This window comes from Anopheles funestus, chromosome 2RL (genome assembly GCF_943734845.2).
Source record: "Anopheles funestus chromosome 2RL, idAnoFuneDA-416_04, whole genome shotgun sequence".
Lineage (NCBI taxonomy): Eukaryota > Metazoa > Arthropoda > Insecta > Diptera > Culicidae > Anopheles > Anopheles funestus.
Window position 1 is genome coordinate 62541352 of NC_064598.1, and position 14659 is coordinate 62556010.

Sequence of the window (14659 nt, forward strand, 5' to 3'; positions counted from 1 at the left end):
AAAACGAGAGACCTAAAAATAAACATATTACAACCAAAACATGTTAAACAGTCGTTAAACAACCTTAAAATAAAGGTTTAAAGATAAAATAAAATACTAGTAAATACGATTAGGTTGTCGTTTCGGTAAAACGATTAGGATACATTAAATTAAGATCACATTTTGTACATTGTTCCCATGATAATTATGCTATCGTAAGAAAAGCATAATTTTGGAATTGAAATCAAAATTTCTGTTTGTACTGAGAAAAGGGTCATGTCTTTCAACACTCGAAGTAGTGTACCTTAAACCCATAGCGCTGTCAGCCGGACACTTGGAATGACAACTGAATTTGGTTTTGTTTCTAATTTTTTTCTTGAATCGGCAAAACCGAAGTTGTGTTGTGTGTTTTTCGGAGTGCAGCTGGTAGTGGCTCTTTTTCTTAATATGATCGCTTAAAATAAATGGTCTGATCAACTAAAACGTGAAGAATCTTTCCGAATCTCATACGTTATAAGAATGTTGCATTCGTTTCCAGTGAGTGCGAAAAGTGAAGCTGTGCACAGCATCTGGTGAATGCATGGGCGAGATTGTTGGTCATATCGCGATTTGGCTTATCACCAACGAGCTTCCTGTGCCGCTGCTAGTTGCAAGGATTGTTGTGCAAAATAAAAGCTAACGACAGAGTCGCGGTCCTACGTAAGCTAGATAGTAAGTTTGTTACTTATTGTGTGGTATTTATCCTGAGTTAAATGAATCCTTGATTAATGTTTTCCCGAGTCTGGTTCTTTCAATCCCCTGGATGCTCAATTAGCCTTTATTGATCCAAATTGATGATGCTTGAAACATGAAACCTAAACTGGCACCAGCAGCGTGTCGTTTCCGGTTGAATTTGCTTGCTGTGGGCAACAGTTTATGTTTAAAACGTTTTCTTAACTTTGTCCAACTGTAGGATTCGTACTGTTGTGTTGCTAGAGGGTATTTTTCATAGTTATAATCACTCACCGTATATGTGTAAACAATGACTGTGTGACCGTTCTTCCGGTTTGCTTTTACATATATCAGAACTCGCCCTTCTGGACATTGGATAATTAATAAACCAATTGGCGTTACTTTCTTTCTTAATCTCAACTGATTTCAAAACAGTGATACATTAATGTTTATGTTGAGTGTTTTTGCTGACCCTGATGTTTACGACTCATCGTGGGTGTTCCCCGCTTATTAAGCTTCGGTGACATCCGCATATCACTACGCCAATCCAAGTGTATCGATTTAGAGTTGAAAGTTATGTTGTGAAAAAATTTGAAAAATTATCTCACTGAAGAATTAATGACATTACGATCAGTCGTTAAAAGTTTTGACCCGAGCTAGAACTCGGCTTGGGCTGTGCTAGAGCTGTTAATCCACACCGCATTTCAATGATTGTAATTTCCCGCTGGTAGCCGTCTATGTATCCGGCATCAGCATAAACCACGATCGCAATGTTTCGTCTGTCCATTATAAGTGAACAATAGTTCACCTGCATAAATTAGCATGTTTGAAATTTATCGGATTTTTACCCTTTGCTCGTTCCCGGTTTCGTAGTCAGTTCAGGCAGAGCGGGTGTACAGAAATTATTTAATTTACATTCAAAAAGAACTGCGCGATCTGGTCTACTTCTATCAGCAATGGTTCGTTGGAGTGTCGGTTGGTCCACAAATGTATGTAATATTATGCCGTCATCATGAGGGTTCTGTACTATTCTTTATGATGATGGTGATACCGTTGGCATTGTCATTGATCGATATTTAATGTGTGGCTTTTATCTCATTTGCAGGAATACTGAACATCGTACAATTTACGATTGACCGTTGGTGATAGTGTACATTTGAGCTCAAATTCGTGAACAGATGGTGGATTGAACAAGTGAAACACGTGTGGAATTGTTGGTGTCAGCAAATGATAATAACCCGTACCGTGAGCGGGATCATTTAGATTTTCGTTTACCACTCACCCATAATTACATTACGCGATCATTCCGATCCCCTCGGTGCTAGTGTTTCTCAGTTTTACTAAAAATCTCTGTGTTCTGTTGTGTATGTAAAAAAAATATCAGTACTAGTGCATTGGTGGTGCGATCAACGGGGTTGATTCAACGAATAAGTTGGTGATATTATAATGAAATTAAGCAGTCACGCTGCCTAGTACAAGCTAGTCATTCAGTCATAATGTTTTAAACTTTTATACCGTGGTTAGTTTCGGACGCAAACGTGTGATTTGTTCTTCAAAACATAGTTTATACATTGCAGTCACGGCAGACGATCATGGCAAAATGAGTTTGCAATAAGACAGTGTTTTAACCAAAAGTTTGCTACTTGTGTTCGAAGTGGACTTATAAAGAAGACCCAACGGAAACCATTTCTCAACGCTATGAAAATTACAGATTTAGGTATGTATTCTAACAAAAATCTAACAAACAATTTAAAACTGAAAGATTTTGTTGAGTTAAATTTAATGTACAATTTTAAAGCAATGTTGTTTTAACGAAGCGTAAAATCCAAAAGTTTTATAATTTGTATATGAGCAATATTTCAGTTTTAAATTATTTATCTTAATTCAGCATACGGAAGTATATAATGATAGTATTCGTCATAATTGATTTTTGTCTTTATTTTCACTACAACCTCAAGAGGTCTTGGGGCTGTGAAGGCAATTTTCTATGATTATACTTACCCGTAGCTAGTTAGTTAGACATACGGGCGAACGGTCCGGATGGTACTTCCTCCACTATCTGCACCATCTCATGGGCCGCCTGCCTGAGTAATATCATAACTTAAATTTAGTGCAACATTTGTCACGTATGAACTTGCGATTCAATGCCAATTATTCAACTCACAGTTTAAATATTATGTTAATGGTTTGTCACGTTCTAAAGCACTTTTTCGATGCGTTTCAAACTTCTGTGTGCTGCAAAAGGCTACGATGCAGTGTGAAACTTTCCAAATGTTATCTACAAAAAAGCAGATGGTTTACTCAGCTATGTCCCACATATCCGTCTTAAATTTTGCGACGTTTACAGAACCAGATTCCAGATTGTTTATAAAACTTGGTGTATAACGTTGCAGAAAGCACTAGTCGGTACCATAGCACATGTTTACGTTACCAGTAGAAAACATTCTTAACAAACACTAGCGCGCCAGGCAAATTCTGCCTCAAGTGATTAAATTACACAGCTGCTGCCTAACCCAGTTCCTGCGTGACTTTAATATCACCTGTACTGAACCTTCGTTGTACTGTACAGTTGCTCCACATTGATTCGCCGAATTCGCGATACTTGACATGCAGAAAAGCATCCCAACATGTAGATAGACAGTTTTGCAACAAGAACAAAGTAATAATACATATGTAACATCCCCATCTATTGCAGGGCCACGAAATGGCAGCCATCCGCGGACATTCATTACGTTGCTTTTCGGCACCGTACTGGGCTTCATGTTTGCTACTTTCATCTCATCTACAACGATGCGACAACCGTGGATGCCCGAAAGTTATCGTCAACGGGAACCACCGTCGATTGTAAGTGATCCACACACAGGCAACGAGCTGCGGGAAGCAGCCGGTCCGGAACAAGATGTCGGACAGCATGCAGCCCACGAAGAGGCGCATGCACATGAGAATGCTTCGCTTGCGCACCAGTTACAACGGGAGGTGCGCGTCCTATGTTGGGTGATGACCAATCCGAAAAATCATAAGACGAAAGCATTGCACGTGAAACGTACGTGGGCCAGTCGATGCAATAAGGTGCTTTTCATGAGTTCCGTTGAAGGTACGTTTTCTTGTTGAATAGTTTTGTATTGAGAAAAGTAACGTTTTTCTCACCATGGTCAACATTTTTTAGATCCCCAAATAGACTCTGTTGCACTGCCGGTGGGTGAAGGTCGGAATAATCTATGGGCGAAAACGAAAGAAGCATTTAAGTACATCTATCAACATCACCTGGATGATGCTGATTGGTTCATGAAGGCAGATGACGATACGTATGTAGGAGTGGTTGTGTGAAATGTGAAAAAGTATTTATTAACGTGTGGTGTCTGTTGTGTTTTTTTTTTCAGATACGTGATTGTGGAAAATTTGCGGTACATGCTTTATTCGTACTCACCTAGTCATCCGATTTATTTTGGGTGCCGGTTCAAGCCCTACGTAAAGCAGGGTTATATGTCTGGCGGTGCGGGTTATGTGCTGAGCAAGGAGGCAGTAAAACGCTTTGTGGAAGATGCCATTCCTAACCCCCTCTGTCGACAGGATGACGATGGTGCCGAAGACGTAGAGATGGGTAAATGCATGGAGGCGGTAAAAGTGCTGGCCGGCGACTCAAGAGACTCGGTTGGACGAGGAAGATTTTTTCCATTCGTGCCTGAGCATCATCTTATCCCAAATCATGTGGACAAAGACTTTTGGTATCTGAAATACACGTACTATAAACCGGATGAGGTATGGATACACGAAACACAATCAAATGAAGTAAGCTGCTACTAATAACGTTTTCTACTTTCTCGCACAGGGTCTTGAATGCTGCTCGGATAACGCCATCTCCTTTCATTACGTGTCTCCTAATCAAATGTACGTGCTAGATTACCTGATTTATCATCTACGGCCGTACGGCATTGTTGGCCACTCTCAACCTCTACCAAAGAAGTTCAGCCTTGGTGATCTTGTACGGGTAGATGATCTAGGAAAGACCACCACGAAACCATCAAACAAGCAACAACGACCGAATAAACACAGCGGTCAAGCAGAGAATGAAAATCAGAAGGACGTTACGTTTAGTGATACTGAAGCTAAAGAACCAAATACCTAATAAGATCTAGTTATAGTGCTAGGTTCCAAATTGTATCATTAAAAGAGATAAAGCTAGTGGAACGAATTTGCACCGCGTGTGTAAAATAGAGATAAGCGACACTACTTGCAATGGATGATTGATATGCGTGAATGCGTGATTTGAAGTGGTTGCGGTGAGTGAATGGGAAAGTTGTTTTTGCTTAAAACAAAAAAGTCATTTCGTTATGCAAAAAATCTTTTGTAAAACAAAGAATTATACAAATGGAAAGAGTCCTCAATATTCGCAAAAAATATCATTTAATTTGCTGACCGGTTTTTTGTGTTTCCTAATAGGATAATTGCTGTTATCGGTCTCTTATCACCATATTTTATCAGATTGCTGCGAATACATAGATCGTAAAATTGTATCAACTGCTATGAAATGATAGTTTAAGTCTTCAAATCAATTCAAACATCTGCGAACTAAGTCATACCACTCATGTATACCCCCCACATCAGTAGGGTATCTATCGTTAGCTAACTCTATCTAATGTTGTAGTCAATCTCATTTTCAATTTTCGGCATTTAGTATGGAATTTTCAAACGAATGATGGAATATTTGCCATCCATACAGTTTTGTTCCTTTGACTAGACAAGTTGATGATTATTTTCAGCAAGACTTTTGTAGGTTGCACGATAAAATGGCTTACTGGTTCCTTTTCTTTTAATCTTTTGCGTTCTGCGAAACTTCCAATGTCCATTACCAAATTGTTTACAAACATTAGTATATGAATCTCGAGAAATCTCGAAACGATAATGAGCATAACCAAATATTATACTTAAGTTTACATTATGGAAACTAATCTAATTTACTTTGGGGCATCCAATATGAATTATGTAAATTACCTGCAAAATATGTTGAAGAGATCGTATCATACGTCTTAGTCAGCTGAGTAGAACCACTATGTTTTTATATTGCATTACTATGATATTGATAGGTTAACGAATGTGCTCTCATGTGTTTAATTGCTTATAATTTCTTTATCTTTATACTCTTTGCTTTTTTGTAGTTGCATACGATCGTATATATCTTAATGATCAATGTGACTATTCGTGTTCTATAGGAAATTTGTTTTTCATTTTTGTAGTTGTAGTACAAGTTGCTATACAGAATGGACTCAATTTATGTCCTACAATACTTCGAAATCTTTACATCTTTCATGATATGCATTCATTCCTCAACTAATGTATATCTGTGTAAAAAGTTTTCTTTATGTTTGCCACAGTTTGTTGTAGTGTCATCATTCGATCTCATACACAAACAAAACCAAGAAGAAAAAAAACAGCAAAGTTGCCATCACATTCAGGAATATTAGTTATGTTAAGGATAAGATGTTTCTTTTAAAGTGTTCGTTTTGTTTTACATGTTTCAGATAAAACAATAAATCAACACAATGGAAAAAATGAATAGCAAAAGTGACGATTTACATTAATGTACGAAGGTTTAAAAAAACGAAGAGGGATGTGGATTAATCATCCCGAAGAATTATCAAAATACTCCCTGAAACAGAACAAAGCGTAGCTGTAAGCTCTGACGCATGGCAAAGCATATTAACTTGAATAAAGTAAATTATCAAATACTAAAAAAAGGTCGCCTATGGACAAACTGAACGATTCGTAAATCGTTGCCTATATTAGCTGCCGTTACATCCGAAACACCTCAAGCAACGTATTCCACAATTGTGTTCACCTCCGTTAGGTTAGTAGTTAATGGTACATTCGTTGTAACGACAACGTCGATTAACACTGCAGACAACTCGTATATCACCGACGGCGTACGATTAAGTGACGGCCTAATATACAGCAAAAACGCAACGATTTGTGAGTTGGGTCTGGTTGACCAATTGCCTGGAAGCCCTAACCGCAAGGAAGAATAATACAAAGTGCGAGTTCGTTCGCCTTCTACTGGACTGAAACATAATCGTTGGTGTTATCCATCATCACAAAAACAAAAAAATATCTACAAACCATTTTTGTAGTATAAGGTTTATGAAACCTAACTTTAAAATTTTGCATTTAGCGATACTTAAAAGAAACCTGTATGCTAATAGCATAATGCATGCGTCTAAAGGCTGGTCAGTACAATAAAAAAAACCATTTTTTTAAGCTGGTGGTCTCAAGTTCTGGTATAAAATTTCGTATCGCTTAATAAAAAACGAAGTGTATAGCCCAAGTAAATTAAGCATGAGTTCAATATTTCGGTATCCTCCTTGACGAGATTTTTTTTTAAGTTGTATGATTTTTAGTTTATACTGCTTTAAACTCAATAAAAAATGAATCGTTTTGCATATAACTTTGCAGAACATACTGTTAATCCATCCCTTGACGTTTTTTAAGGCTGTATAGTTTGCGAACTGTAAATTCTTCTATCATAATATTTTTAAAATTGTGACAGTCGATAAAACTTCGCGGGCGATCACTTGATGTGCACATTTCAATCATAAATATTCCTAAATCCAAGAATTGCGGTTACATTTAAAACACACAAAATTGTCCCTTTTTGAGCACCCGATTCATGTTCATGTTCATTGTATCTCACGGATAACTTACGGATCAGTTGTAGAACTGATTTTCTCGGTTTTTATCATATTGTTGTGACTCAGTAAATAGTGATGGCCAAAATAAAACGAATAAAATTAGAATTGATCAATCGCTGCATGATCCAATTTCGCAGCGCAACATTATTTTGGATTTTTCTAATTTAAGTTTCTTTTTCTCATTCTGCAAAAGAATCATTTTTGCGTGTTTCCTTTTGGGAGACATCGATATCTGCTGGTGTTGTAAGTTTAAAAATATACATTCACCTGTCGTTTGAAGCATAACATTTCATTGCCGGTAGATTCAACAACTGAGATACTCACTCTAATGAACGACTCGCATGCGTAGCTCTCAGCAGCAGCAATCAACACGCCAACCGGCTTAAGTCTAAAAAATCTCCTATTTCGTGGAGGTTGCTGGTTGATGAGTTTCCCTATGTATGCGTGTGTGAACCTGCGCATAGACTTAGGCCGATCGCCTAAGTACTCGAGTTTCTCAAATAACGAGTCTCACGCACTTTATTCTCTCCATCTCTCAGCGGGTGAGCGCGATCGTACTCTGCGAGTGATGCGAAAAGCACCCCTAAAACTAGCAACATCAACGAAGCTGGACCGAAGTCTTCGTTAACATCTCGGTCCGTTCGGTTGTGCTTTCGCTTTTCTTGGCGACTCTCTGATCGCGAAACTCGACAAAAGTGTGCGCCCGCGCACAACTGGCACCAATCCGCGTCGACCGCGCTAGTGCTGGTGGGTCTTGTTGGAGGGATTTGGGGAGACGTTGTGTATTTTTTTTTACTATCGTCGTATTCTCGTTTTCGTTGTTTCGTTTGACTTTGCATCGATTGAACGCGCAACGAGTCTAAGTGGCTGTGCCGAGAAGAAACCGTGGAGTGGTTTTTGGTGGTACCCCGTGCCTATACTATTGTGACTGTCGCAGCAGTCTCCATCGCCGTTCCGTTTCATCCTTTCCCTCATGTCTTTTGGGGAGGTCGTGTGCATCGAACATCTCCCAAACTTAAGTGTATGTGTGGTGTGTAGAAGAGTGCCATTTATTTGCCTTGTGCTCGTTTCTGGTGTTGTTTTTTTGTTATTTTCCCGTTACCCACCATTCGGTGTAACCCGGGACACCCCTCGGGGGCAACAATTTCAAGTGCTTGGGCTGTTCGCTTGCTACGATTTTTGCGACTGAAATTAAAAGACAAAACGATCCGGTTTACAGTTCCTTATTCGTTTGAAGCATTAAGGAAGCTGCACATATTATTGCTAATTGCCCAAAAAAACCCAACCTTTGCACTTCGCACAAATAGCTCCCATTCAAATGTATACGCAAGTTAAGTTACTTTAGATACTACCATCGTATTTTGCACCCTTACACAGAGGTAGTCGATCGCAAGACCGCGCTTGAACAGTGTGCAGCCATTGGAAGCTTTCGAAAGTTGATCGTGGCGTGGTCGGGATCGTAAATGTTTTATTTTATTTCTATCGCTTACTTGCTGTCTTCCTATCACATTTTTATCGATTGAAAGAATCCTCTAATAGCACTAAAGGCACCTTTTCTCCGTGAGCCATTTCAATTTAGTGTTCATATTGGTAAAAGTTTCGTACGTGGAAGGTAAGAAAGAGAGACCGCATACCGCGTGTGTGGCATAGCTTACTGTGTTACTAGTACTGAAAAGTGAAAACATTCCCCGCTCGATACCAACACCACTGCAGACGAGCAGTTTGCATACACTATGCGCGATGTTCCCCTTTAATAGCGCGCGTTAGGTGAGGTTAGGGTTTGTAGCTGTACCCGGCGTTCAAGTCGTTTGGGTTTCTCTCGGTGACGCTGCTACCCCGCGCTGGTGGCATACTTTAGCTCGATTAAGCAGACGAGCAACTAGCTGATCGTACACGAACAAACCGATAATGGAAGTTAATCAAAACTCATCATCATCGTCACCGTACAACGCCACCTTCGACTGCAATCATTGAGGTTGAGAGCGTGCGATGGAGGTCGTCCGTTGCGGTTAAAGAATTTCCTCCTCTTCGGTATCTTCCGTTCAGCATGCTTCCATTGCCAGCACCGTGCGACACCGAGGGCACAAAGAAGCCGCATTACATAATGGCAATGCGACCGGAGATAAAGCGCAACGCAATGTGAGTATATGTGCAATAATTAACAAACGAAGACACCCTAGCAGCGTTGGTTTCTACCATCGAGTAGCAATTCTTTCGCATCCAATTGTCCTCCAGCGTCCGCACCTTACCATCCAAAGGTTTACCGTCTCACCTGGGGCACGGTCACTTTTCCACCACAGTTGGACTTTTCATCGACGCCTCATCTTTGGGTCGTTCATTGAACACGCGACTGACCGACTGGCCGGTAGTGAAGGCTGTGAAAAAAAAAGCTCGCGATACTATGTACAGGAGGGGTTTAATCCCCCACCCCATCGTCACCCTCATCTTGTTCGTCTTGGCCACCCTACCTTTGCGGTGATGATGAAACAATGATGAATTGCAAAAGACTTCTGTTGTACTGTTTTGGTGCCTGCACGTCTTGTGCGCCTTGCACAGCAGTACACGCAGATACGGAACGGCAGAAAGTGGCACCCCTGTGGCACAGCGTACGACTTGTTCGCTCACTCTCGCTCTCGTGAAATTGAGCTGTATATTGCAGTTCTTTTGCAGCGAGAGTGTTGCTCGTAACGGAATGTTGCTGGTGCGGTGTAGTAAAGCATAAAAATGAGCTGCAGAAAAATGAAATCGAAAGTACTGTGCCACTCAGATGGTGCTCACTTCTTTCCAAGGAGCTCAGGTTCGCATCTTTGCAAGATCCGACACACCGCTCACGCGTGCTGTGCTTGAAGATGAGAAGCTGTGAATAGAGAGAAATGGGAAGCCAGAGAGAATGAGAAGCGTTCGTACGACAGCAGGAAGTAAATGGCTAGAGAGGAAGAGAGTGTGCAGGTTGTTGGGGTTGAATTTTTGTCACAAAGGAATAAAAGACTTCAACGCACGAACCTGCAGATACGTACGGTAAAAAAATAAGACTATTTTACCATAAAAATTCTGTAAGTTGCTTTTAAATCCTAGATTAATTTTATCCTTGTTTGATTTAGTAAAATGTGTTGAAACACTGTTGTTTGTTGAGCGTGTTTCCGGTTTGCATTTTCAATCCGCTAATATTTTAAATTAATGTAAATTACGAAAGTGCCAAAAATTTCAAATACTTTAACACTTCTTACGATGTTACAAAGTGATGTAAGTTTCATACAACTTTGTGATTTGTTAACATGGATTGTTTGTTAACATATTAACCTTATTTTATAAATTGTCATCTTTTTCCCCGACTATTTAGAGTGATATGAGTATAGAATTTTGCAAACTAAAACATTCTTAAAGAAAGTGTTTTTTTTTTACAACCATGATTTGCTCATGCAATGTGTCTGGAGAATTCGCTCATCCGGAGTAAATGTTTGTTTAACCGAAAGCGTTCGACTTTACCTTTAAAATCGTGATTCACATCACGAACGAACTGTAACATTAGTTGCCGTTGATATCACGCATGCCGTTGTTTGCCGTTTCCTGATGAAAGTCAGCTGTGAGCCGTGGCGTAAATTTTACGTTCAAACTCGCATACCACTAGCAAATGAAAAACGCTCACAGATACAGCTTAAACTACCTACCAAACGGGTTGCTCGTGGGAGTGCCAAAGCGAGTTGAAGCTCTTAATCATAAGACCCAGAAGGAGATACGCTCACGAGCTTGCTGGAGTGGTTTGCGATCGGCTGAGCCATACGATCGTCGTGTTGGTAGTGTCTTCTACATGCGCGTAGTATGCGAAAGCGTACGTCGCACAAAGCGTGTGTGCAAAACGGAACGTGAATGTGGTTTTTTGAAAGTAAATTGCCGCTACCGCGTCGACGTGTCGCATGCGAGTCGATGATCCAGTGATCAAGTGGCCGGTTCGGCAACCATGAAATAGCATGCGCAGAAGGTCGCCTCGTCGTCGATCAGGCGAGTTTGGTCGCCTGTCGATCATTAGGACGAGCTGTGCGCGATTAGCGAAACATCTTCTATGCCGTTAAGCTTCCTTCGTCCATGAAATATTGTACATATCGTCCCATCAATTAATACAACCGTGGTTTTCGTTCATCTGGTAGACAACCTGCACCAGTGACCCCTTTTCTAGTTTTTGAAGCAGGTTGAAGTGTAATGTTTCCGAGCACGGCTACCATTCTAAGTAAATGTGGTCAGTTACTTACGCTCACGCACCATGGCCTAATGCATGTAAATTAGTTTCCATTGAACCTCGATTAAGTGGTGGTAATTTCAGAGGTATTTTATCACCAACCAGATTCCACTATTTCGTCCCCCGTAGGCATATTACGGTAGGACACTTGGACACTTGTTCAATGAAGGCGGGACGAGTCCTCAGAAGCGGAGGGAACCTCTTGTACCTGTAACGCATAAAAACAAAGTGCATTGGTACAAATCCAAAATGCGTGACAAGTTGGAAGAAGCATGCCGTGACACACGGTACAGCCATCAACAATACCAATACTCTGTCTAGGCTAGACTGGTATGAAAACCAGCAGCCAGTATGAGCCAGTTGGCGCAGTAAAGTTCAAGAAAAATGTAATTGCTTGCCAAATGAGTCAGTTGAAGGTTTTCATTAGGCTACTACGCGGTGAAGTAGCAAATAACCAGGAATCTGGAAATGCGTGTAATAAGTGACACGGCTAAGCGAACTATTTTACTTTTTATCTGCCATCGAAACTTAATATCCCCAGTGTGGTACAAATATTCACCATAATGTGCCATTTTTCACCCACAATTGTTTGTTCTATTGGTTGTAAACCTTTCCCCGAAATATTTACAATAAATTTGTCATGCTTTGAAATGTCTTTACACGTGAAGGACACCCCACATACTCACATAGTATACCGATCTTTAACATCTGTAAAATAGGCAAACACGATCGACAAACTATGCGAAACGGATCTGTTTTGTATAAATACAATGTAGCTGACATGTCTAGTCGCTGTTGTGTGTAACGATCGTTGTGTGTTACGAAAGGTGTTATAATACTGCTTGAAACGATTTGCAGTATATCTACGCAATCTGACCTTACTGCCAATAGTTGAAACTGTCCGCAAGGACGAAGTTATTTGTTCGATACAGAACAGATCCGCTTAGACACGCCAGATCCCTGGGTTGGCCCGTGATTCATAGCTTCACATTCGTTGATGAATCAGAATATTGAAATATCGATCATGATCGTAAAAAATCGAACAAATCTCCGTTCAGTTTTGCTTGACAAGTGTTATTAAACCAATAAATTAACTCGTAAATTTTCTTTTGAGATTAATAATTTTGAATAAATTAACCAAGAATAATAATTGTATTAAGCAACATCTGTTGAGACAATTTTATTTTTACGGTTTATTTTACCAACTTAAAAAAGTTCTATTTGCAAAGATTTTTTGAATAGCTTGAATATTCCACAAAAAAGACCCCAAAGAGTTCTTTAAGCCTTCCTTCCCAAGACTAGTATCATTTAGTGCATTGTTTGTTCATTTTTTTACCCTCTCGGTGGAGTACAGTTTCGCCTGTAGCTGTTTACGATAGGTAGCTTTGTTTTATTGGTCTGTTTGCTTGGTTCGAACTAAAGCCTTCAGTCCGGATAACAATCACATCCCAGACCTTGGAAGACGAGTCGTTTTTCAGTGCTTTCCATTGCGCAGCGATGATTTGTGCTTTGTTGATACTGAAAAAGTGAGGTAATTTTAATTGTACTTCAAACAACATGGCCAAAGCAAGCAAGTTTGCGTTGTTATTTTTAGTTATGTATGAAACATTTTGTAAAATTATTTATCAAAATCATTGGTTTTTAAAAAGTTATGGTTTTATTTATAAACTGGTTGGTGTGTATTATACAGTAAAATGAATCGTAATTCTATCTCAAGGAACTACTTAATGTAACAAATAGCTATACAATCGATGCATTGATTCATTGCGGCAAGTATAAGAGAAATGGCTACATTTCAGAATGATGAATCATCAAATGGGCCGTACACGCATATCTGAATGTATCATTCATGGCACGGTAACACAAAACCATCAGTAGCACACGAAAGACTAGAAGGCATTAAGCGACGAACCTTCGAATGGATGAATGAAGAGACATTTATCGAAGCGTGTGTAGTACTTCTATCCTCCTGCGAATGAATCCTTTGCCAGTATTAATTGGTTTATCCAAGACCGGCTGGAGGTAAATATGTATTTCGTAAGCAAGCGTGTATAGAGTTGTTCACCTACACACAATTCGCGTGACAGACCATTGCAATAAATTGCAATCGCGTGGCTTCTACCTCGTCCCACTCACGGTTCATCATTTCGTGCGATGCATACTTTTCTTGGCAAGAGCACTACTGGAGCATTTTATTCCTTGCGCCACAGTCATGTTAACAAAACGGTAATGAGAATTTGAGAATGATCTTTTAATAAATTCTGTTCCCAACTTCTGGAAAAAACGACATATTAAGCAGTTTTTAAGCTTCAATTCAATTTATTTGTAATTTGTCAATTCAATTTCTTTATCTATGTTTTCTTCCTATCGGTTTGATTGATTTAATCTCTATTTATATGAAATTGATTGAAAATTTATTCGAATTCAATTTAATGTTTCTATACATTACCACACGACACTAATAAGCACTTTGGACATTTAAAGTTATGGAAAATTAAAATTTAAAAACAAATCAGTCTACAGAACATTGGCAAGATTCACAAAAGGTTGTCAGTTTGATGGTACTCAGTTCAGCACTCAGCCGATGACGATGATGTATATCATCAATGCATAATTTAAACCATAATTACCATAAACATTAGATTTTAAGCAACACGTCACCCGCCCTTTTGAGTTGTTTATGAGAGATGAATAATTTGGCTGATTATAATCACAAAATACATTGCCGATCTTGGTATTGGCTAGGCCGGATTCATGTGCTTCACCATTCATAATGGATGGTTTATTGTTTTCTTCGTTGTTCGCTTCGCCGTGGTATATTGTAACCAATTTTGGAATCCATCTGAAAAAAGTGAAACGATGGATAAAGCATCAATTTACCACACATCCTTTCAATTATTGCGCAATACAGTTGTCAACCGCGTGTCTGACGATGCGGTACGTTCAAAGTGCTTTTCTAACGACACTTGAACTCGTATAAAACCCTGATTACCTCATTCCGACCCACGGCATAAACATTGCACATGGTCATGCGCAGAGCCAGACAAACCGA

General features: G+C 39.6%; 1 protein-coding gene across 2 annotated transcripts; it reads left to right on the forward strand.

Moving 5' to 3' along the window:
• The first annotated feature begins 279 nt into the window (after nucleotides 1-279).
• On the forward strand, nucleotides 280-6447 carry LOC125775133 (glycoprotein-N-acetylgalactosamine 3-beta-galactosyltransferase 1-like). 2 transcript variants are annotated; one of them, XM_049445646.1, is made up of 6 exons: nucleotides 280-690; nucleotides 1796-2407; nucleotides 3386-3784; nucleotides 3857-3995; nucleotides 4071-4449; nucleotides 4520-6447. In XM_049445646.1, the coding sequence occupies exons 2-6, from the start codon at nucleotides 2389-2391 to the stop codon at nucleotides 4814-4816; spliced, it is 1233 nt and encodes a 410-aa protein (XP_049301603.1). In that variant the 5' UTR covers nucleotides 280-690; nucleotides 1796-2388; the 3' UTR covers nucleotides 4817-6447. The 2 variants fall into 2 exon arrangements, with proteins under 2 accessions (XP_049301603.1, XP_049301604.1); XM_049445647.1 differs by lacking the exon at nucleotides 280-690 and adding an exon at nucleotides 1356-1679.
• Nucleotides 6448-14659: the final 8212 nt, after the last annotated feature.